We start from the raw sequence: 23,965 nt of genomic DNA, 5'->3' as shown, positions 1-23,965 counted from the left end.
TTTGGGTGGTGCCAAAATTGTGTGTATATTATCTATTCCATTAAACAGTAATGGGCAGGTATAACATAGAATAACTATTGCATAGGATTAGGGACCCTGTATGACTACAAAGTGCTATGTGTGTGTACTGTGCCTTAAAGTGGACCTGTCACACAGACATAAAAAGCTGTATAATAAAAATCCATTTCAAATTAAACATGAAATCCTAATTTTTTTTTTTTTTTTTAAGGCAATTACTTTCACTTTCCATTCAACACTTCTTAAATGTCACTGCACTCCCCACATTCCTTCTCTCTTTGCCATTTAACTGTGTAACCAGTGCATGGGGATGACATCAGGTCCCCCCAGGGTTGGACTGGGGGACCCGGGGCTTCTGCCTCAGGGCTCCCCCTCCCTTTTTTTGCCGCGAGGAAGAAAACCAGGCTGCGGATCTGGCCCGGTGGGGCCCACTGGAGCCGGGGGCCCACCGAGTTTTTTCCCGGTCTCCCGTCTGCCCAGTCCGACCCTGGGTCCCCCATTCTGGTGCACAAACAAGACTTTGATGCAAGGCACAGTGTCCCACTAAATGGCTACTGCCTACTTGCTATAATTATGAATTCCTAGACCAAAGGAAACAAGATTCAAATAATTTATATAGTGTAATTAAAGTTTATTTTCCTTGACTGACTTGATAAAGTAGAATTTTGAATATTTTTTTTGGGTGACAGGTCCCCTTTAAAGTGGTTGCTGACCTTCAGTTAAGTATGATGTAGAGCGCGATCTTATGAGAAATTTTGTAATTGATTTTCATTCGTTATTATTTGTGGGTTTTGAGTTATTTAGCTTTTTTTCATCAGCTCTCCAGTTTGCAATTTCAGCAAGTTGGTTGCCAGAGTCAAAATTACCCTAGCAACCATGCATAGATTTAAATAAGAGACAGGAATATGAATAGGAGAGGGACTGAATAGAAAGATGAGTTATAAAGAGTAGCAATAACTATAGATGTGTAGCCTTACAGAGTATTTGTTTTTAGATTCTCAGTGTGAATATAAATGAGTAAGCCCCTTTTAACCCACATGTTTGAACCCCCCCCCCCCCATATGGCTTAAATCATGGCAATTCAACATGGAAGGGAGGAGAAAGAAGAAAAGACGAGGGTAAAAGACAGAAGGAGAGAAAAGACACCAAAAGGAAAAGGGATTAAGGGAAGGCTCAATAAGAAAAGGATGAAGAAGAGTTGTGATGATGTCACAGGCACTAAGGGAAGAACTAGGTGGGAATATTTGGTAAAGATCTGCTTGTTTAGCGACATCACCGACACCAAATCCATAAAGTATTTCCACCTTTAGATTCTTTTCTGCTGACCCCATGGAGCAGAGCCGCGTGCATTGAATGAAGTGTATCACTCAGCAACTACTAAGCCCTTTATTGGTGAATCACTGAGCCGCCCCATGTGGAACACTAACAATTAAATGCTTCTGCTGTTCAATTACACATCTCGTTCATTGGCAGCTGAGAGAAGTAGCCGGGAGTAGATTGAACATCCATGTCTGGGGGAAGCTGAGAGTTGCAGTTGCGCAGCCTGGGGGTGACTTGCTACACTGGGCTACACCATGTGGTTTTGGTTCATTTTATTGGCAATTTACTACTCCCTCTGAATTTCTTCATTTCTTGCACAAATTGAAAAACTGACTTATTTGTTGGAAGAGTCTCCCAAATAAAGGAAAGGCTGCCTCTTCTTCCTCGCCCCCTCTTCCCCCTCCTCTCCCACCTTACTTCTCACCCCTTGTTCTCCTTTTGGTGGCCCAGCAGCACAACCATACTCAGCCCTTTGCACAAAGAACAAAACTTAATCACATTCACATGACAAGGGGAAGAGGAACAGTGAGGAGACTGCCCGGCTACCATAATATCAATAGGGCCAGGGTCACAGCTGACTATAGGGGCTCCCCCATGTCCTGAGAATTCTAGGGGGGCCTTGGAGTAGCAGTTGTATGTAAAGGGAAAGTTGAAATACCATTTCTGTGAGATAAGGTGGTGTCATGGGCAAGAGGTGGGAGAATCTGTATATTAAGTCAAGGTACGGCAGCCTCCTGCTATTGCTAAACTGCAAACATCAACAACCCCAACAGGTACAGGAGAGCTGTAGTTCAGTATCAGACTCTGCAGGATGTATTATAATGATGGGTGCTGGGAGTTGTAGCTGAATAAAAGCAACTGCTGTAATCTTATAGTATAGATAATTATGGGTTCTGTGAGTTGTCTTCAAATAATAGGCACTGCAGAATTTATTATAAATAAGGATGGGTACTGGGAGTGAATAACAGCAACTGCTGTGATATTGAAGATAGTTCTGGGTTCTGAGAGTTGCAGTCAAATAACCCACAGAATGTGTTATAGAATGTATTATAGCACGTATTACAGATGGATTCTGGGAGTTGTAGCTGGCTGGTTCTGGGTGCTGGGAGTTGTAGCTGAATAACAGCAACTGCTGTGATATTGTAGATAATTCTGGGTGCTGAGAGTTGCAGTCAAATAACCAGCAGAACACGTTATAGATAATGATGGATGCTGGGAGTTGTAGATGAGTAACAGAAGCTGTAGGATGAATTGCAATGGTAGATGCTGGGAGTTGTAGCTGGCTGATTGTGGGTGCTGGGAGTTGTAGCTGGCTGATTCTGGGTGCTACGAGTTGTAGCAATAAGAAGAGAGAGAGGGAGAGAGACAGGGGGAGAAAGAGAGGGGGACAGAGAGAGAGAGAGAGACAGGGGGAAAGAGAGAGAGACAGAGAGAGACAGGGGGAAAGAGAGAGAGACAGGGGGAGAGAGAGAGAGCTCGGCTGTCAGTGAGACGGAGGGAGGAAGCAGCATCAGTTGAGTGAAAGTTGCGCCGAGAGGAGGAGGAGGAGGAATCAGTAGGAGGGTCGGAGAGGGAGGGCGGGGGAGACAGAGGCATCAGTAACATCCCGGCGGCAGAAGCAGGAGCAGCATCAGGAGGGGAGAGGGAGCCGGAGGAGAGGGGCAGTGGGACAGTGGGACAGGCAGAGGGAAGGACAGTGACACAGGACTAACACCGGCGCAAGGGAATTATTGTACATCACTAGAGGAGCATAAGGGAACAAGAGCTGAAGGATCAGTAGCACCCACCTCCCAGCACCCACCTCCATGCCCACTGATGGCTCCGACTCTCCTGCTCATGTTGCTGGTGCCATTGGGGTCGGGGCTGGAGTTAGTGAGCAAGTTCCACTCTCCGCAACTGACTAATAACTTTGCGCTGAGCGGCGGGGAGGGGCTGCTGTACCTGGCGGCGGTGAATCGCCTCTATCAGCTCAACTGGGAGCTGCGGCCGGAGCTGGAGGATGTGACTGGTCCTGTGTCGGACTCCCCGCTGTGTCACGCTCCCCAACTGAGAGAAACCACCTGTGACTTCCCCCGGAGCCCAACCCCGAACTACAATAAACTGCTGTTACCTGACCCGGAGCAGGGGCTGCTACTGACCTGCGGATCTGTCTATCAGGGGCTGTGCGAGTTGCGCGCCCTGCGGAACATAACGCTCCGCGCAGTGCCCTTCCCTGTGGATAACGCGGTGCCCAGTATGCTCAATGTCGCTGCTAATCACCCGAACGCTTCCACCGTAGGACTGCTGCTCCGGGGCCCAGGTGGGGACACCAAGTTGCTGGTGGGGGCCACATATACTGGATACTCGAGCCAGTTCTTTCCCTGGAACCAAAGCATCGCGGATCATCGATTCGAGAACAGCCCTGAGATTTCTATTAGAGCCCTAAACCTCACTTCCTCCGAGAAGCTTTTTAATTTTGACATTAGTCCGTCAGATGAGAACATATTGAAGGTAAAGCAGAGCTTTAAGGCCAAGCACCGCCTGGGATTCATCAGGGCATTCCAGCAGGGACCATTCGCCTACCTGGCCATGAACGTGGAACCCGCCCCCGCGGGGAAGGAGAACCTGCCCAGTAGTGCTTTAGCGCGGATCTGCCTGAAGTCGGAGCCTAGAGCGGAGCCGCGCAAACTCACCGAGTCCTACATCCAATTAGGACTGCGCTGCGAGGGTCCAGGAGGGGCGCTGTTTGGTCGCCTGTTGTCAGTGTTCGCGGAGTCCGAGAGGATATTCGGTGTGTTTGAGGGGAAGAAAGAGGCGGCGCTTTGTACTTTCTCGCTCCGCGCTGTGGCCCAGGAGATCCGCGGGGCGCGGAGGGGCTGCTTTGAGAGCCAGGTCGCCGATAAAGTGACTGTTCTTCACAGTGTGGTGCAGGGGAATGGCCCCAGCTGCGAAAGTGGCAGCGCCAAAGTCAAGGTTAGTATTAATAATTGTCTTTTATTTGGATCAGTTCCTCACACTGAACAGAGGCCCTACTGATAAGGGACATTTAGGGGCCACAGACTGATATTGTGACTTGAGACAGAATTGAGAGGCGGAACAGAAGGAGTTTACTCTGTGTTGTACCTTTACTATCACACTTTATGACACCAACGTATTTCATAGTGATTTACAGTGATTATAAAGTGATTATGCAGTGATTATACAGTGATTATAATAGATTCAGGTGTCTGCTGGTGGGCTGTGGATATGTGAATATGTTCTATCTATATAGACACCCAGAAGCTGCTTCTCTAGGCATGTGCCCTCAGGTGCCTGTATAGAAAATTTGGCCCTGGGATTACCCAGACCCAGAGTATCCGACAAAGGGGACTGGTCTCAAAACCTTTTTTATTTGATAGAGTAAATACAGACCATTGAAGCCCTCTGCTGTGTCATCTTATTACTTTGAAGAACACGGAGGAAACCCACACAAGCATGGGAAGAATATCCAAATTCTCACTGCAAGTAGCACCTTACTAGAATGCAGCCAATCACTGCCCTTCTGTAGTACAGGTAAAGATAGACTGCAAGCTACACCCTGTGTACTACACCAAGCCCCCCGCTGCCCATTGACAAGATGAGGATAGGTGGAACTTTACAAGGCAGGGTACTAAGTGCGTCTGGCTCCTTTTGGGGTAAATTTTTATTACAGCTCAAGCAGTGATTTAAAAGGGCACATTGCTTGTATTTTTTTTTTTTTCTGACACTACATTTTCCATTAAGTAACATTCACGACAACAATATAGTAGTAGTTGCCGTGGGTTACATATAAATGGAGTACAGAGATTATAGATAGAGAGTATAATGTGCACCTGTCTGTGTATAACTCCCAGCATTTACTGTATGTCCTGTAATCCTGGGCAGTGATGTGATTTTGCATTAACTATAACATGAACTCTGTCACATGCAGTAATTAAATGTACAAATAACACGAGAGCCATGGCAAAGTTTAATGGACATATTCTGGAAAATTAGCCAGTTTTAGGTGAAAATCCCCTTTAAAGGAGAAGGAAAGCTACGGAGGCATTTTATTGCCAATAGATTAGCTGCAATAGTGCAAGCTAGAATGCTACATTTATTCTGTAGAATGTTTTACCATACCTGAGTAAAAAGCTCTAGAAACTCTCTGTTTGTTTAGGATAGGATAGGTACTGTAGTGTGATGTGGTGTGACATCACTTCCTGCCTGAATCTCTCCCTGCTCTGGGCTCAGATTACAGTAGAGAAGGGAGGGGGGGGGGGGGAAGAGGAGCAAACTGAGCATGCTCTTGCCCAGGGCAATGAGGTTTAAGATGAAGGCAGGAAGTCTGATACAGAAGCCCATGAGTACACAATAGAAGGAAAGAAACGCAGTGTTTCTTTTGACAGGGGACTCAGAGCAACATTACTTTGGGGGATTACTGGTATATTTAGATGGACCTTTCTGATAAGGCTTACTTAGTTTTAACCTTTCCTTCTCCTTTAAGTCAATATCTTCTCCCTCCGAAGTGTGTGTGTGTATGTGTGTTTAAGTCAATATCTTCTCCCTCCTGAAGTGTGTGTGCGTGGGCGTCTGAACTTAATAAATACAGGAGCTGGGTGATACTGACTCTCATCCAAAAACACCTTGTCATTCATTCAGTGATGAGCTGTCTCTGCCTCTCGCTCACATGACAGTTTGGCACAAAGAGTATGAGAGACAAAATTCTCCCCAGATTCACACCATATTGTGAGTAATGCAAAGCAGGGAGAGGCAGCAAGCGTTTATGTAGGTGCACTCATTATGTAGGTGCACATTAGCTTCTCCATTTTTCTGCTTCTGCTTAGTTTGGAATGAGAGAACACAGTGTGATACATGGTTAGTTATTGTGCAAAGATTCTGAGTTCTGTGTGTCATCATCACAATCTCAATGTGTGTTGGGTGGTGTGATGGAGAACATTGTGTGTTACTGATACCCAGCATGATTGTGAGTTAGGGTTGTCACCTTTTCTGGAAAAAAATACCGGCCTTCCTATTTATTTATCTTTTTTTTCCCTATTAATAACATTGGTTCAACCATCATTTTTCCTGCCAGGCCGGTAAAATACTGGCCAGGTGGTAACCCTATTGTGAGTGTGTGAGTAGGGTGCATGGGTACTCATGGGAGCAAGCATGCCATTCTGAGAACATCAATGTGCGCCTAATTGGATGTGCATTTTATAGCATTTTGCACTAAATTAGCATTGATATGTACTGTGCAGTGTGTACATGGCAAAGCATGGGCACCAACCAGAACTTTGCAGAATGAAGCTCAAAATCCTGCTCTTCCCCATATATATATATATATACTACCTACATGTGTAACCTGGGCAGTGCCAGTGGCAGCAAAGACCAATACATACCGGCTGCAAAGTACAAGCTGCACAAATCCCACTTCCACAGGCAGTTGTGTGTCCATGGGGATAATAAAGGAGAATGTAGGTGTCTCATAGGCCACTTCTACATTGCTAACAAGTCCTCCACTGATGTTGTTCCCTAGTGAAGGTCTTATGAGAATGTGAAATAGTTAATGGGCTGAAAAGTCACAGCAGGAAGTGGGTGGCATAAATACTTCCAGGAGAGTAATTGTCATTAACATTGTGCCTGCAGAAGAGTCAGCTCCAAACTTAGGTAATCGCCTAATTAAAGTTATTAGCTGTCAGTAGTGCCATATAGGAAGGGTTGGGCACTTCAGTAGGTGAGTGGGTGTCAGGGAAAGCAGTTTAATGTCTCCAATTATCGTTCAAGTAATTATAATAAATTCTCCTTGTGGCTCATCAGCTGTCTTCAAGCAGGGGCTACACTGGGCTCAGCATTTAATGGGGCCCCACAGAAATGGTAGGAAGAGTATGAAACCATAATAAAGCAAAACACACATTTACCTCTGACTATGGATTTACTATTGGTGACTGGGAAGGGACTGTGACTGTAGCATAGCAGGTATATTAGGGAGAGATGGTGCCTATAGTAACAGTGGATAATAGTCTCTGGGAAGGGAGTGTGACTGTGGGATAGCAGGTATATTAGGGAGAGATGGTGCCTATAGTAACAGTGGGATAATAGTCTCTGGTCAGGGACTGTGGGATAGCAGGTATAGTAGGGAGAGATGGTGCCTATAGTAACAGTGGGATAATAGTCTCTGGGAAGGGAGTGTGACTGTGGGATAGCAGGTATAGTAGGGAGAGATGGTGCATATAGTAACAGTGGATAATAGTCTCTGGGAAGGGAGTGTGACTGTGGGATAGCAGGTATAGTAGGGAGAGATGGTGCCTATAGTAACAGTGGATAATAGTCTCTGGGAAGGGAGTGTGACTGTGGGATAGCAGGTATAGTAGGGAGAGATGGTGTCTATAGTAACAGTGGGATAATAGCAGGTCTGGACTGGGAGTCAAAACAGGCCCCGGCATTCCAAGTACACAGAGGCCTAAATAGTCCTCCACCAGCCCACTAAATAGTGACCTTCTATGGGACCTTACAGCAGCCCCTCTGGCATTTGCCAGAACCCACAGATTGCCAGTCCAGGCCTGGATAATAGTTTCTAGGAAGGGACTGTGACTGTGGAATAGCAGGAAAAGTAGGGATAAAAGGACCTGTATAGTTTGTCACCGCTACTTTTTCTGGATAAAACTGCTCTGTGCCTTACACTGTTGAGTAAAACACATGTAATTTGTAATAACACATTTCTGTGAACACAAATCTATCATAAAAGCCATTGTTCAGATCATACATGATATGTACTGAAGATAAGGCTAGCTTTACTACCTGTTATCCCCTCATCATTGCTTTTCAGTAAAAGTCATTGTTGCTGCCCCCTAGGACCTAAACCCCCTGGGAATAAAAGGATAAACACGGTGGACCAGCTATTGAATTGGATTTGGTGCTGGGTGCACTTTTTAGCACCTTGGTGCAGTTTAGCTGAGCATATTGAATGAGAACAATAGGGTGTATAATAAGTGTACGTATACTCAGTGCCGCACGGGGGGAGTTTATGGCAGCACACCTGCACCTCCTGAAAGCTTTCGCACGGTGGAGGAACAAGAGCAGAACAAGCACAATGCTCAGGTGGCTCATTACATTGCAATAAAACCGGGAGAATATTGCTCGGGTCTTGATAGGGTTGCAGTTACTTTGCACATTCCTGTGCCTGGGAACAGTATTAGCTGTTGTTCTCCCTATCGCTTCAGCTCAGTGATTTAGCCCTTTATCAGCCAAGCACTAATTACTTAGCAACACCCTTCCAGCCAGGCAGAGTGTCAGCGGGAGCACTAAAATACCCCATGCTATCCAAAGGAACCTCAGCTATTTGCAGCTCAGGAATGCCTGCAATTTATCCGTTATTCATGTTGGCATGGGACACAATTCCATGGCTGTAGTATAATTAATATAATAACTAAATGATTTATCCAGATAATTCCTTTCTGTTTCAGACTCACCCCATGACAGTGGTGATACAGTATTTGCCCTGATAAATGTTGCTTGATGATGGTTATATTCTTTCATGAGATACATCAGGTACAGGCATGGTATCTTTTGTCCAGAAAGCTCCAAATTATGGGAAGGCCACCACCCAAAGACTCCATTTTAAGAAAAGAATTCACATTCATTTTTATTTTTCTGTAATTTTTTTCTTATACTTGATTCTGTCCCAATTATTCTGACTATTAGGTCCCATAGCCGTATGTCCAACCTGTGAGTTTAAACTGCAGCTGTCATCATCCTACTGAAAGCTTATAAATGAGAGGTTGCTGAGAATTAAGGTTCAGCCGTAGCTAGAGGATATCCGGTAGGACATGCCTGAATTACATTTATTTGTCTCCCCCCTCAGACCGAGGGCCCCCAAATGTGTCCATACCAACCAATCAGAACTTGATATACTTTCATCATTAGTCTTTGATGACCAGTCACAGCTAATTGCTGACTGGTTACTATGAGTTATTATTCTGGAATAGGATTATTTGTGTTTTGAATCCACCCCCTTATGGAATGTAGCAGGTTGGCTCAAGTCTATAGGCCTGTGTATGGGCCCACAATGACCCCCTAAGATTGGGACTTATTCTACCTCTATCCTATCTTATTCAGTATTAACAGTTTGTCGATATTAGGCGTCTGCAAAGGTGCCCCATAAAAATGTTCTTTCTGTCCAATAGGCAGAATATCCAAGGCTTCTGCCGATATTGGTTACCTCTTCTCCCATCATACATCCACCAAATATTGTATGGAACCGTGTTTCGTAAGATAATATTGGTAAGGTGGTCATAGCCGCACCAATAATATTGTACAAAACAAAGTTTCATATTATATTCGGTGCGTCTATGGCGGGAGACGAGCGTACCATTATCGACAGAAGACATATACCGGTCGGCTCCCGAACATCGGCCACTGTTAGTGCTGAATCTTCAGATACAGGTAGAATTCTATTGTTTATTCCTGTATATCTGACAAATCAACTTGGAGATTCGGGGAGATTTAGATGCCCGGCGACAAATTGGTTCTTCTTCTGGCGACTAATCTCCCCAAACTGCCTTCCCGCCGGCTAGAATCTAAATTGTCAGCAGGATGGCACTCGGAGCGCTTCATTTTCTGAAGTCGTCCAAAGTTGCCTCACAAGGTTTCTCCGAGTGCAGATCAGATGGAAAGGCAAATCATCAGAAAAGTGCTTCATTTATTGTAAAGATTTTAGATGTTTATAATGTTACATTGTTATTGTTACAATTTTATTTTATTTAATTCTACTTGACTTAATTTTTCTACTCCTTTATTTCCTCCTCATCCCCTTCTTCCTTTACCCCTTCTCATTTTTTCCGGCACTACCTCAACGAACAAATAAGACAATCCATTGTGTAAACTCCAAACAGTAATCAAAGATGCAACATGATTTTCTGAAACTGAATGACAACTATGTAAAGCTGACCATAGACGCACAGATCCTATCGTACGAATCGAGGAATCGTACGATTTTCGGATCGCATGTGGAGAGTGCCGACATCTTTTGGAGATCGGTCGTTTGGTCGATCCCGCCGGAGCCCATTGCACATCCTGCCGAAGCCATGCTCGTTATTGGCATATCGGGGAAAGATCCGCTCGTTTGGCGATGTTGACAAACGTTTGGATCTTTGCGTCTATGGCCACCTTAACTGTTTAACAAGGTCAATGTGAAGCGGCCAAATACAATTTGAAAAACAAATAAAAATAACGTTTAAAAAAAAAAAAAGATTTTAGACCTTTAGGGTCAGGGCACACAGGCAGATTCAGGGATATTAGTCGCCCAGCGACAAATCTCCTCATCTTTGGGGAGACTTCGGAAAACAGAGTTGCCTCAAGAGGAAACTTTGGATGACTTTGGAAAAATGAAGTGCTCCGAGTGCCACCCCGCTGGCGATTTAAATTCTAGCTGTCGGGAAGGCATTGCAGGGAGATTAGTCGTCCGAAGAAGAGCTGATTAGTCGCTGGGCAACTTATCTCCCTGAATCTCCACGTTTGTCTCTGCCCCAACAATTAGTATTGAAAACAATCCAATGGTCGCAGGAATGATCGTATTTGTAACGTCTATTGCCACCTTTAGTGTATGGCCACCTTAAGATATCATCCTGTCTTTAGCCCGAGAACCGGACTTCAGAACAGCCTGCTGCTGCCATCGTGCCTGTATTTATGGGCTTGCTGAGCTTTCATGGGGCTGCTGTTACCAGGGGTCTATCTATGCACAGAGCATAGTGTAATCACCCCTTAAATCCAGCTCCGTCCCCCCCTCTTCAGGCGGCTATAGCAGTATGTGTGTGCTAAGTTCATGCTTGCTGTATATCCATGACTCCTGTTGTTTTATGGGAGGGCTGTAGATTGGAAACTGCCAGATAGATTCATTGAGACTCTTTTAGCCAATAATGCATTTCTAGGAGGGAAAGAAACCATTCCATGAGGGTGCGGGTTTATTTTCCCACGTCCCCTGTCCTCTGCACACTAATGAGTCACAGACTCTTCATTCCTGCTCAGCTCACAGCTGGTCCCTTTCCCACGTCCCCTGAGCTCTCGCAGCATTGGTGCTGCACCTCTGCCCCAGCCGTAGCCCCTGTGTTTGCCCATTCCTAGGGCACTGGATTGTGTATATACCCCAGCCAGGGAAGAGTGTAAGGAATAATGTGAATGGAACTTCACCCCTGGGAGAGAGGGAGGTTAAATGCATGTCTGGAAAGCAATTTGTAAACTTGTTACTCTGATCCCAAGGTAGATTACAATCTCTCTGCCATATTTCACTCCTAACATTCACTCGCCATTTCTCAGGCTTCTGATAACTTTCTCATCCATGCTGAACCTTCAGGCCTAACAAATTGCTGCCCAAATATCAGTGGAAGTTGTCCAGGAATCAGGCTGAACTCACAGGTTATGAAAACAGACTTGCGGGTTTTTTAACTGTGAGGAATCTGGGGGATATTGCGGCTTGTTGGAAACCTGGAGATAAATTGCTACAGTATACACCAGCCCTCTAGTAACCTTCTGTAGTTACACTTTTAGCTGCTTAAGCATACCTCCCAACATTTTGGAAGTAAAAAGAGGGACAAATATTTTTTTTCCGCATGTAGCACAGCATTTTTTTGACCACACCCATTTCTGTGGCCACACCCCCTAATTACCATGTTTGTTTTACAAAATTTGGCAGGTTATGAAGGTTTGAAAATATTTCTCCTTATCTAAACTGTGTTTTTGTGTCTCAAAATTGTTACAAAGTATCTTATTTGCACCTGTTAGTTCTTCTGGGCTCTCTGCTAAAAGCCAATTAAGTGAGAAACTTTGTTTCTTTTTCTGGCTGTTCAGTGCAGAGAAAAGAGGACTTTCCAGTACAAATGAGGGACTGCGGGTTGAGCTGTCAAAAGAGGGACTGTCCCTCCGAAAAAGGGACAGTTGGGAGGTATGGCTTAAGGGATTTAAAGGCGATTGTCCAGTGCGTTATTTTTCTTTTTTTATATGTTCACGTTAATATTCTGCAGCATTTTACAGAAATTATACATCATCAGTGTCGGACTGGGATGCCAGGGGCCTACCAGAAAACCTTAGACCATGGGCCCACTTTCCAAACTATTATTCCTTCTTCCTCACTCAACCTCTTTGTTCTCCTAGTCTTTAATGTCTACTTATTATATTCTTTCATTCCCATAAAGAAATAGAGAATGGCCATGAAATTGGCCAAATGTTTAGAAGCAACACCTGGGCCCACTGGGAATTTTCCTGGTATCCCGGTGAGCCAGTCCGACACTACAACATTCACTTACTTATTCAGTCCCTGACCCAGTGGAGCTTGCGATCTAAGATCCCTATCACATTCACACACTGTGGTCAATTGTATGAAGTTTTTAGAGATAGTGCCTTTCTAAATGCCTTTCCCAGGTAGTGTGTGGGTATCTATCTATCTATCTATCTATCTATCTATCTATCTATCTATCTATCTATCTATCTATCTATATATTTGTATATATAAGTTTTTTTGTTTTTAATGTAATACAAGAGAGTGCTGGTCTTTAGCAAACTGTGCATGACAGATCATTTGGAGACAAGTGCAGTCCCGATTTTGACAGCTCAACCTGTAGTCCCGGATTGTTACTGAAATGTCCTGACATTCTCTTTGATCTCGTGCACTGAACAGCCAGAAAATCGATACAAAGTTTCTAAAACTTAATTAGCTTTTGGCAGAGAGCCTAGAATACATGGCAGTGCACTTAAATACTTTTGTAAGTATATTGGCAGAACTGATAGACACCCGGACTCAAACTGACCAGCTGTGCCATCATCATCATCACTTATATACCCATGCCTGACCTGCTTGTCTCTAATGTTACCAGAGGGGCTGGGGCAGGATCAAGTGTATAAATAAAAGAGGCAGACGGTCTGAAGGAGGAACGCTGGGGGGGGTACTGGGCCAGGATGATGTAGCAAGGAAGGTCGTGGGCAGAGTCAGGCTCACCACCTGCCAAAGAAAAGTTTTAGGCTAGACCAAGCAATACTAAAGCTCACCATAGATGTTTCTCTCCTTAATGATCGATTTTAGGCAAATTCGTCAAATATCTTATCGTCAGAAAATTGATCAGGCAGGTTAGAACATTTTTAATAATTCACAGTAAAAGGTATTCATTGTCCAATTATTTGCAAGGCCAAGCAGGCAGCTACCCACAGTTTTCCTGACTTCAACTAGACGATATCGCTTGAAATGGACTTTTTAATTGATGGACAAATCGTACATTTAAACGTTCGTTTCGGGATAAGCTTGGTCTTACGACAGGAGTGCCCATACTTTACTAATGTGAGGTCTACATTTAGTGATGTTGTCCCATTATGATCTACATCCATAAAAGTATCATTCACATTCTGTTCCATGGAAAACATTAATTAAATATTGATTTTCGAGAATAAAACTGTATATATTTATATTTAAACATCTATTTCTTATGTAGCCATAACATAATAATTATCTGAATGAAAAGCATGAAACAAGAGGGTGATTTAGACAAGCTGTTTGTTGACAGTGTCTTGAGATCTACTGATCACCGGCTAAAGGTCTACTGGTCTACCTTTTGGACACCCCATTCTTACTAAAAAAACATCTATGTCTATGGCCACCTTGAGTGGCAGGTATGAAGCATCAGCAGATTACACTTTCCAACATGCCCGATCAATGATCCAATCAATATCCATATTCACATACTGAAAATGATGCATCATTTTGTTTGTACTAGGAATGCACAGAATCCACTATTTTAGATTCGGCCGAACCCCCAAATCCTTCTCAAAGATTCGACCGAATACCGAATCCTAATTTGCAAGAAGGGGAAAACATTTTTTACTTCCTTGTTTTGTGACAAAAAGTCACCCGATTTACCTCCCTGCCCCTAATTTGCACATGCAAAATAGGATTCGGATTTGGTTCGGCCGGGCAGAAGGATTCGGCCGAATCCTGCTAAAAAAGGCAGAATCCTACCCGTATCAAATCCTGGATTCGGCGCATCCCTACTTTGTATGATGACAACACACTGTCCCAGCAGCAAAGTGTCATTGGAAATTATTCTAGGAACCGCAACCGTATATGGCATCTATTGGTATATTGATTGAATCAACCTGGGAGGCTCATTGGGGGCTCCCCTATTCTTTCAGGACCCTCTCTGAATTGCAATAAACAGTAGTTTATTCTCTCACTGCTGTTTGTCCCACTCCAAATCTCTTTCCTAGAAATGATATCCCCACCTCAGCACTCAATGGATACCCACAAAGCTCTCCCTGTGTCTATTATGTAAAAACTTCCATTCAACTATTTTCAAAGGGTTTGAACCTTACACAGAAACAAAACAACCACAGCCCAATTTTTCCCTGAAGCTGAGGCAGGTCCCATGGGGGAGTGTAAGGAACATGCCTTCCTTGGCTAATTCCCTGCTCTTGTTACATTGCCCTTGCATAAATCAATGTCAGATTTGGGTATGAGGTAGGAAGTGAGCACAGACCAGGGCACCCCTGAACAGACAGACGGGCTCACTCTATACCCCTCTGATCTGCTCTTGAAATGAGAGGGTAAAGGGCACTTTAGAGCAACATCAGCAGTTTGGGCTTCAGATGTCCCAGGCAGTGTGGGTAGCAGGCGACACAGTCAGTCTGTCAGCGAGAGGCCAGAAACCCTATATTTGTGCTCTGCTGCCATTTGTGTGATGTGTTGCACTCGTGATTTACTCATGTTAACAAGGGGAATGTTATTGTTACTACTATAATAGATGTTACCCACAGGGACACCCATCTACAGATTTGCCTGGAAATTGTTATTTTATCCTGGCCCCCATCGCCCCTGTGTCTGTAACAAGCTAAATCACTGCGTACTATCATTTTAATTGCCGTTCTCATTCCATTCCCCATTCTGTTGTGTCAAGAGTTTTATGTTGCACTAAGACAAATAGCAGTTGGTCTAAGGCTTTAATTCTTTGTGTTTTTTTTTATCTTGATCTCTTTGGCACTCCTGCTTGGAGTTTATAAAAACAGTTTGAAGTTGGTTTTTAGTTTTATTCTTGGTAGGGTCCAATATTTAGCCTTGCAGCCAGGCAGTGGATTAAATGATAGCAGGGGTGTAGCTATAGAGGAAGCAGACCCTGTGGCTGCTGAGGGGCCCAGGAGGTATAGGGGCCCCATGAGACCCTAATTCATATACAATTTCAATAAATATTGGTAAACCAGGTCAACCTCTAGACATTTTGGGGGCCTGAAAAATAATTTGCTGTGGGGCCCAGTAATATCTAGTTATGCCACTGAGTGATAGGTTGGATTATAAATCTAAGAGGACTCTCAGGGTAACATTATATACAGTTATATCAGGTGTGCCAAAACGCAAGAGTAGGAAGGGGCGGAATATGTGGGGCAATTTGCCTTTTACTGTCCAGCCGCTGGTTCTAGTGCATAATGATCAGTTTGGATATTGAATACATATTTTATTGTTGCTTTCCAGAAACTTCATGTTGTTGGCTGATGTTCTGAGCCAGAACCACACATAGGGGCAAATTTACTTAGCTCCGAAGTTGCGCCAGGGACGGCTTCGCTCACTTCGAAACACTTCGCCAGGCGTAGATTCACTAAAATCCGAAGTTGCGTCCAGGGAGCTGAAAGGTAGCGAAGTGTGCTAGCTTTAATTCCTCAAGCAAAGTGAAGTTACGCTAGCGATGCCCAATTTGCATACGGCGCCAAGTTAAAGTACAATGGACGTATATGTAGCAGCAAATACATTACACTACACAAGCCTGGGAAAGCTTCATAAAATAAAATAGAGTTGTTATATTGCCCTACACATGAGCCCACTGTATAGTTTAGGTGCCATATGTTAGGAAATGTAAGGGGGAAGGAGGGTACCCCAAAAAAAAATTACGATCTCTTTCAGCCTATCACCCTGAAAAAAGGAAAAGACGCTAGAATTTTTTGGGACTATTTTTAGAGAAACTCCTATCCACTCTATTGCACTTCGCCTGGTCTGAGGTGGCGAAGTAAAGTCTGGCGCAAAAGGTAACGTTCAGTAAAATGCGCAAGATAGTGAATTAGCGTAGTTACGTCCCTTCGCCAGAGCGCAACTTCGTCTGGCGAAGTACCGCTAGAGTCTATCTACTTCACTAAGGAATTTACGCCAAGGGCCGTTAGTAAATCGGCGAAGTGGCAAAATGACGTCACGCTGGCGAATTTTCACTAGCGTTAGCCACTTCGCCCTTTAGTAAATTTTCCTCATAGACTGGGGCGAATATTACATGTTAAATTTATCTTTCCTCATTGTTAACCCCATACCCGATCATTTACTCCTTTGATACACCCAGTTATGGCCCCAGCCTGTCAAGTTACACCTCTGTTACCCTTCATTGCCAGCATACCCTGATCCACTCATTGTCAGTTCCACCCCAGTCACAGACCCTATCATGTGACATGGCAACTCTATCTTCAAATATTTTGCAAAATGTAACATTAAAACAAGAATCCTGATTGGATACAAGGGGTCTGCTTTCTGTTTTAGCATCTTAAAGGATTGTTCACCTTTAAGTTAACGTTTACTATCCTATTGAATGGCCAATGGCCAATTCTAAGCAACTTTTCAATTGGTCTTCATTATTTATTTTTTTTAAAGTTTTTAAATGTATTTGCCTTCTTCTTCTGACTCTTTCCAGCTTTCAAATGGGGGTCAATGGCCCCATATAAAAACAAATGCTCTGTTAGGTTACAAATGTATTGTCATTGCTTCTTTTATTCCTCATCTTTCTGTTCAGGCCCTTTCCTATTCATATTCCAGTCTCTTATTCAAATCAGTGAATGGTTACTAGGGTTATTTGGACCTTAGCAACCAGATTGCTGAAATTGCAAACTAGAGATCTGCTGAATAAAAAGCTAAATCACTGAAAAACCACAAATAATAAAAAATGAAAACCAATTGCAAATTGTCTCCGAATATCACCATCTACGTCATATTAAAAGTTAAATCAAAGGTGTACAACCCAATGGGCTGAATACAACAGCGCCTTCTAGTGGTCGCAAAATGCGGGAGCGTTTCCATTGCTTTTTATGGGAAACAGTTTTGTAGATAAAAGGTAGAACTCCCTGTATATGCCCCATACAGAACCATGATTGAAATGTAGGTATATCATGCTATATTGTCTCTTAGATGTACATGTGCACCCTCTGTATCTAACTATCTGTATAGTTAACGTTAAATAAATGTGTTATTATAAAATATAAGAGGTGATAATTTTTAGGCCTTTATCTCTCAGGGTGCTGGGAAATGTAGTAGTCCTACCATAACAGCGACAGCGGTGCATGTTAGCTTTCCCTGGCACCCGCTAATGCACAGAATACTGATGAGTGGTGCAAGACACAAGCTCACAATTCTGTGCACTTAATAACAGGCTGCAGGTGATTTACTTGCACGTTAGTAGGATCACACTACTTGTAATTTACACCCACAGCTGGTGATATTCACAAACAGACAGGCAGCCAGCCGAGTGCAGGGCAGAGGGCACTTGTAGAGTTATTGGTTGTGTAATGGATGCTGCGGGCTCTGCTCAGTATAACGTGATCAGATTTCTAATGGGAGTGCTAAATTAATTCATTCCTTATCGTACTCGTAAAAACAAGAGTTTTTACAGAAGTGGCCTATCCCTCCTGTGCAGATCAGATGGAAAGGCAAATCATCAGAAAAGTCCTTCATTTGTTGTAAAGAGTTTAGATGTTTATAATGTTACATTATTATTGTTAGAAATTTATTTTATTTAATTCTATTTGACTTAATTTTTCTACTCCTTTATTTCCTCCTCGTCCCCTTCTTCCTTTACCCCTTACCCCTCCACGAACAAAGACAATCCATTGTGTAAACGCCAAACAGTAATCAAAGATGCAACATGATTTTCTGAAACTGAATGGCAACTATGTAACTGTTTAACAAGGTCGATGTGGAGCGGCCAAATACAATTAAAAAAACAAATAAAAACAAATTTTGAACATTTTTTTAGGGCAGGGACACACGGTCAGATTCGGGGAGATTTGTTGGCTCTTTGACGGGGCGACTAATCTCCCCAAACTGTCTTCCCGCTGGCTAGAATGAAAATCGCCGGTGGGATGGCACTCTGAGAGCTTTGTTTTCCAAAGTCATTTAAAGTTGCCTCACAAGGAAACTTCGGGCGACCTTGGAAAACAAATCACTCCGAGTGCCATCCAGCCTGTGATTTACATTCTAGTCGGCGGGAAGGCAGGGGAAGGCAGTTCGGGGAGAAGCGCCGACAAATCTCCCCGAATCTGACCGTGTGTCTCTGCCCTTAGTTGTGCAGGATTTGGGTGAAGCAACACAGTGCTACTAGTAGCAGCTACATATCACAGCTACAAAAATAGACCATGATGATAATTTACTGATAACTGTCTCTACATGTTTTAGCAGAGGCTTTTTCCAGTAATGTCTATGGCAGGGAATTTCCTGACATTTTGTAACCGTAACAAGTAGCTGATGCTAGTAGCTTTGTGTGTCTTCACACTTTAGGCAAAATTCATTCCTATTCTGGGAGGTGTTCCCATGAATCCACTACCTCCATACAGAGTAACATGTCAGCACATGCCTCCTCCTACTCCTTGCGCTCATCTTTCTCAGAACAAGGCCCCTTTCTGAAGCATTCTCCTAGCACCTCTTTCTGTCATTCTCTGGCATTTCCTGTTTTATTTTTGGGTTCCTGTTTTGTTTTCCATTTGAATTTTTCCAAGGTTTACAGTAAATCTTTTTTATTGTATAATTGTCAATGCCAAAGGCCAGAGTAGATGAACTGGGATAGTTTGTATAGCTGGAACATAGGGCTACTAGTGATCTCTGTGGCCGGCGGCACAAGGAAACAACCATGTCTGCTGTCAGCACATCGTAATCCCACTTCAGATGATTTGAGAATGTAAGTGGCGAAGGAGGTGCAGGGACCAGCGTGCTGATTTATTCTCTTAGCAAGGAGATCAGATTCAGGAGGCAGTCTCATGATGGTTATATGTGAGCAGGATACAAGAAGGGCAGCGCCAGTGTCAAGTTCCTCTCACCAGTGTGCTGGGCATTTGGGAGACACAGGGAGTACAGCTGCCACAGCAGATCATTCAACTCGCTGTAGGTTGTGTTGCACCATTAGCCTTTACTACTGTCTGACCCTGAAGTGCACTCATGGGTCCAAGTGATTGCCTTGAATTGCAGTGCTATGGGTTCACTTCTATGTTCTAGCGATAAAATGCGTGGACCCTAGGGCCCAAAGATCAGATCAGAATGAAGGATATACAGGGGTCGGATTGCGGGACCACATCAACGAACAGATGTGGCCATGATCCGACAGGATTTTTTACCCTGCCCAATTGACATCTGGCCGACTTTCGGCCAGATATCGATCGGGGACGTCTGTCGGATTGCCCCACACACGGGCCAATAAGCTGTCGACTTGGTTTGTTTTCAGCTTTTATCGGCCCGTGTATGGCCACCTTGAGAATAAGTAGCATAGACTTATCCACAACTCAGGAGGGGACTCTATGTGGGTAAAGGGGTTGGTGTTCCAAATGGATTGAAGGGGTAGAACTAATTGGTTGTGAAACTAACTACAGAGTTGTGCCTTAAACTGGACACAGATGCAAAGATCCGATCATACGAATCAATGTACGATCGGACTTTCCCATCTCCCGACCTGCCACTAACCATTCAGATCAAAGTCTTACCATTCAAACCAAATAAAGTAGAAAAGAACAGATCAGGCGATGTTCTGCCCCTGACAGCAATCGTATGATAGACAAGGCTGGTGACAGTCTCCCACTGAAAATCATACGATCGGCAATACACGCAGAGATATTACCCACAGCCTACAGAAATTTTCTAACCTGTCCGATCGACCAAACGACCAATCTCCGCCGGACGAAAAATGTCGGGACTCTCCACACACGTTCCGAAGATCGTACGAATCCTCGATTCGTACGATGAGATCTTTGCGTCTATGGCCAGCTTTAGGATGCAATATAGCACAACGGTAAGGCAGGCTAAAAATCCACTTTCACATTTGCTTTCCATATATGCTGCCAGCCCATTGCCTCCAGTTGTTCTGTCCTCCTATTCCTGACCTCAGTTTTAATTAATTTTCATTGGACACCTTTTCTTAATTATTTATTAAAAGTTACATTTTATATGAGTTCTCGGATTCAATAAATGGGAAGGTGCAGTCCTATGGGTCGGTCCTTTTCTCTTTTTCATATGTAGTTTGCAACCCACACAATGATTTCCTCTTTGTACCAATAAATTCTATTTGCCCGTGTGCTGAACATACTGTAAAAACCTTTTATCAAATGCATCTTATTTACTGTTGCACGCAGCACTGGAGTGGCCCTTTTTGTGGAACTGTTAGTTTTAAAGTATGGTGTGTTTGTTTATTCTGCTCTCATTAACCTTTTTTATGCTCTCTGCTCTTCTTGTGCAAACAACTTCCCAAGCGGCAGTGTAGTAAAACACAATAGAGCAAGGGTGCTTAACCCCTGGGTCACGACCCAAAACTTCAGTGGCAACTATGCCTATTGTGAGAACAGGGTTCCATTGTGTGTCCATCTTACCCATGGATAAGTTTAGTTCTTTATATAAGGTCTGACAGAGGGACACGTGTTCATTAGCAGTCATGGCAGGGCTCTCTCTCCCTGGGAATGGCTCAGTCTGTTATCTGTGGGGCAATTTTTTTTGCACGTTCAGTTTTTTTGTGTCACTCACATAGATAGTAATGAATAATTCACAAGCCACCCCCAAATAATCATTACATCCCATTCATTCTTTTATTCATTCATTCACACATCCAATTAACCCCGGCACCAATACATTAGTGCATTCTTTCCAAGCATTTGTCAGTTGCAGTGCCAACTAACCAGTACCATGGCAGCCCCCACCCTATACATTTAATCTAAATATACAGAGGCAAAAATGTCTTCTTTCCACAGTGAGGTTAGAGAAGATTAATGGAGAATGAACATTATAGCTGGGAACATTACCATCGCTGAAGAGCTTAGCAGATCCCAACAGAATTTAAGATAGCCACAGGGTTTCTCTGCAGTTGAAGATGTGGGCCCCACATTACCCATCTTTGTGTTACATGAATAAGGTCACCTAGGTCCTGTATCAGGATACGTTGATCAATAGCATCTCTCTACTACGTCCTTATTTTATTGACTTTGTACCTTTCCACTAAATTGCTTGCTTATCTGTTGTCCTGAGGTGTATAGTGTATGTATTCATTGCTCTTGTTAATCATTAAAGAGATCTCTGCAGGCTTCATCTTGGGACGGAGACAGACGTGAAGATTCAGTAAGATTTAGTTGCCTGAAGAGGAGGCGCTTAGTCGCCTGGTGACTAAATCTCCTCGAATCTTCACGTATCTCTCTGCCCTTACTACAGTCATGTAAATAGTAGACCACCCACTCTTCCCAGAGAAGATACAGTGGCAGTAAAACACAATATGGTTAATTGCACGTAATTTAGAGCATTTAGTCTGCTGCCCCTAGTTATCGGTCACTGCTGTGGAGCCTGGGATATGAAAAATATGGCAGCTGCCAACCCTATGGCGCAGCTCTACATTTGGTAACTAGGTACAGGGGAATGATTACATTTTTTCATGGCTGGGTTGATGCACCTGGGGAGGGTACGGGGGGCTAGTAGTTTATAAAATAATGGATTCTCTTTGACAGTACAGGTATGGGATCCATTATCCAGAAAGCTCCTCATTAAGTAAAGGTCTTCTCCTATAGACTCAATTTTTTCCACATAATCCAAATCTGTATTAATAAAACAGTACCTTGTAGTTGATCCCAACTAAGATGTAATTAATCCTTATTGAAAGCAAAATCAGCCTATTGGGTGTATGTAATGTTTACATGCTTTTCTAGTAGACTTAAGGTATGAAGATCCAAATTACGTTTAGATCCATTATCCAGAAAGCCCCAGGTCCCAAGTATTCTGCATAATAGGTCCCATACCTGTACAAGCTCTCGTTGGGCAATTCTCCTTGTCGAGTATCACCCAGACTCCAAATCCAGAGACACAAGACTAAATTGAGTGTGTACACAGGCTTTTGTGTGTCATTAGTGCACTTACTGCAGGTGCACAAGTAAGAGTTAGAAGGTGGAATGTATTAACTGCAGTGCAAGAAGCACAAGGTGTTATTATTCTTTACTTTGCACAATGCCCCACTGTTGTGCCCAATGGGGAGGCTGTTTACACTACAAGAATGAACACAAAAAGCAAACACAACTCTGTCCCTGCATTGTGCATTTGTAGATTGCTTGCTGACTTGGTTAAGGGCAGACTAGTTAAGCGTTGCATGGCATTAGTTGGTTCTATGAATATCCTGACTTTATAATACATCTGCACCATGTGACACAGGTCTCAGCCCCTCCCCCCTTACTGTGATTGACAGGTTTTCTATCACACACGCCAAGCGACACACTGAATTAGGGGCAGCAGTGGTCTCATAAGCCCCATGCTGAATCGTATGTAATCGTATGTAATGACATTAAAGACATAAGCCAGTGTTTAGATAGAGCATGTCCGAGTTTATGAATAACTACAGTAAATGGCCGGCCACCTGTTACATGTGACAAAGGACAGATCAGGCACCTGTGCGGAGTGTCAGGAACAGCTGCTCCCGACTCCAGATAACGTGTGAAAAGCAGAGTCAGCCTTCCTGGAACTGCCAACCCACTGCCTTGTGAATCCATTACTCTGCCGCTTCCCTGACATTAATCTAATAAATGCAGATAAAAAGCCTGATAATCCGCACTCTGCCTGTCTATGCTCTGTCTCAGCTGCCATGTTGCTTGATGGGGAGAGAGCTGCCAGGCGTGCAAACTGCTAGTGTTACATAATACGGCAAGTGCAAGGTCACTGTTTCACACTGGTCACTTTATGTAGGATTTCGGTTCCGACATGGCTCTGGGCAACCTGCTTCACTCCTGTGCTGGAAGCTGCATCCTATTGTACTACTGGAGGGCAGCAGATTGGCTGCACTCATACAGTTTTATCACAAACCTCAACAGTACTGTGTTAACATCTGAGTGTGTGTGGCCCCTTACAATTGTTAGTTTAAATAATCAACGTTGTTAGTCTAATGAAATTGATACCAACAAATGACTCTGTGGGGCTCATTTATCAGCACTGGGCAAATTTGCCCATGGGCAGATACCTATAGCAACCAATCAGTGAGTAGCTTTTTAAAGCCAGCTGCAAGTAGAACAATGAATGCAGCAATTTGATTGGTTGCCATGGGTTACTGCCCATGGGCAAATTTGCCCAGTGTTGATAAATGACCCCCGGTGAGTGCATTGTGTCATTGACTGACATAATATAAGTATAAAAAAAGTATTGGGAACAAGTCTGCTACACCTGCTGATCCAGCCTGCAGAGGAAACCCAGGAATTACTGCCAGCTTAAAGGTGGCAGTTGCTCCAAGATTCCCCTTCATCAATATGCACACTTGTGGGTGATTTGAAAGGCAGGGCAGACAACTGGTTCCGAACATCTTTGGGGTGCGGTACCTGAATGTTGCTGATGCATGCAACAAGTTGCGTCCATTTTTGCACAAGTTGCGTCCATTTT

At 43.7% G+C, this 23,965-nt stretch overlaps 1 protein-coding gene across 1 annotated transcript in view; it reads left to right on the top strand.

Moving 5' to 3' along the window:
• Positions 1 to 2,950: 2,950 nt before the first annotated feature.
• plxnd1.S (plexin D1 S homeolog) overlaps positions 2,951 to 23,965 on the top strand; it is a 96,296-nt gene continuing 75,281 nt past the window's right edge. Inside the window, exon 1 of the mRNA XM_018261363.2 lies at positions 2,951 to 4,290. Coding sequence (XP_018116852.1) covers positions 3,154 to 4,290 — 1,137 coding nt within the window. The 5' untranslated portion in view covers positions 2,951 to 3,153. The remainder of the gene's footprint in view (positions 4,291 to 23,965) is intronic.

This window comes from Xenopus laevis, chromosome 4S (genome assembly GCF_017654675.1).
Source record: "Xenopus laevis strain J_2021 chromosome 4S, Xenopus_laevis_v10.1, whole genome shotgun sequence".
Lineage (NCBI taxonomy): Eukaryota > Metazoa > Chordata > Amphibia > Anura > Pipidae > Xenopus > Xenopus laevis.
Note: the sequence above shows the minus strand (reverse complement) of the source record. Positions and strands in the feature narration are given on the sequence as shown.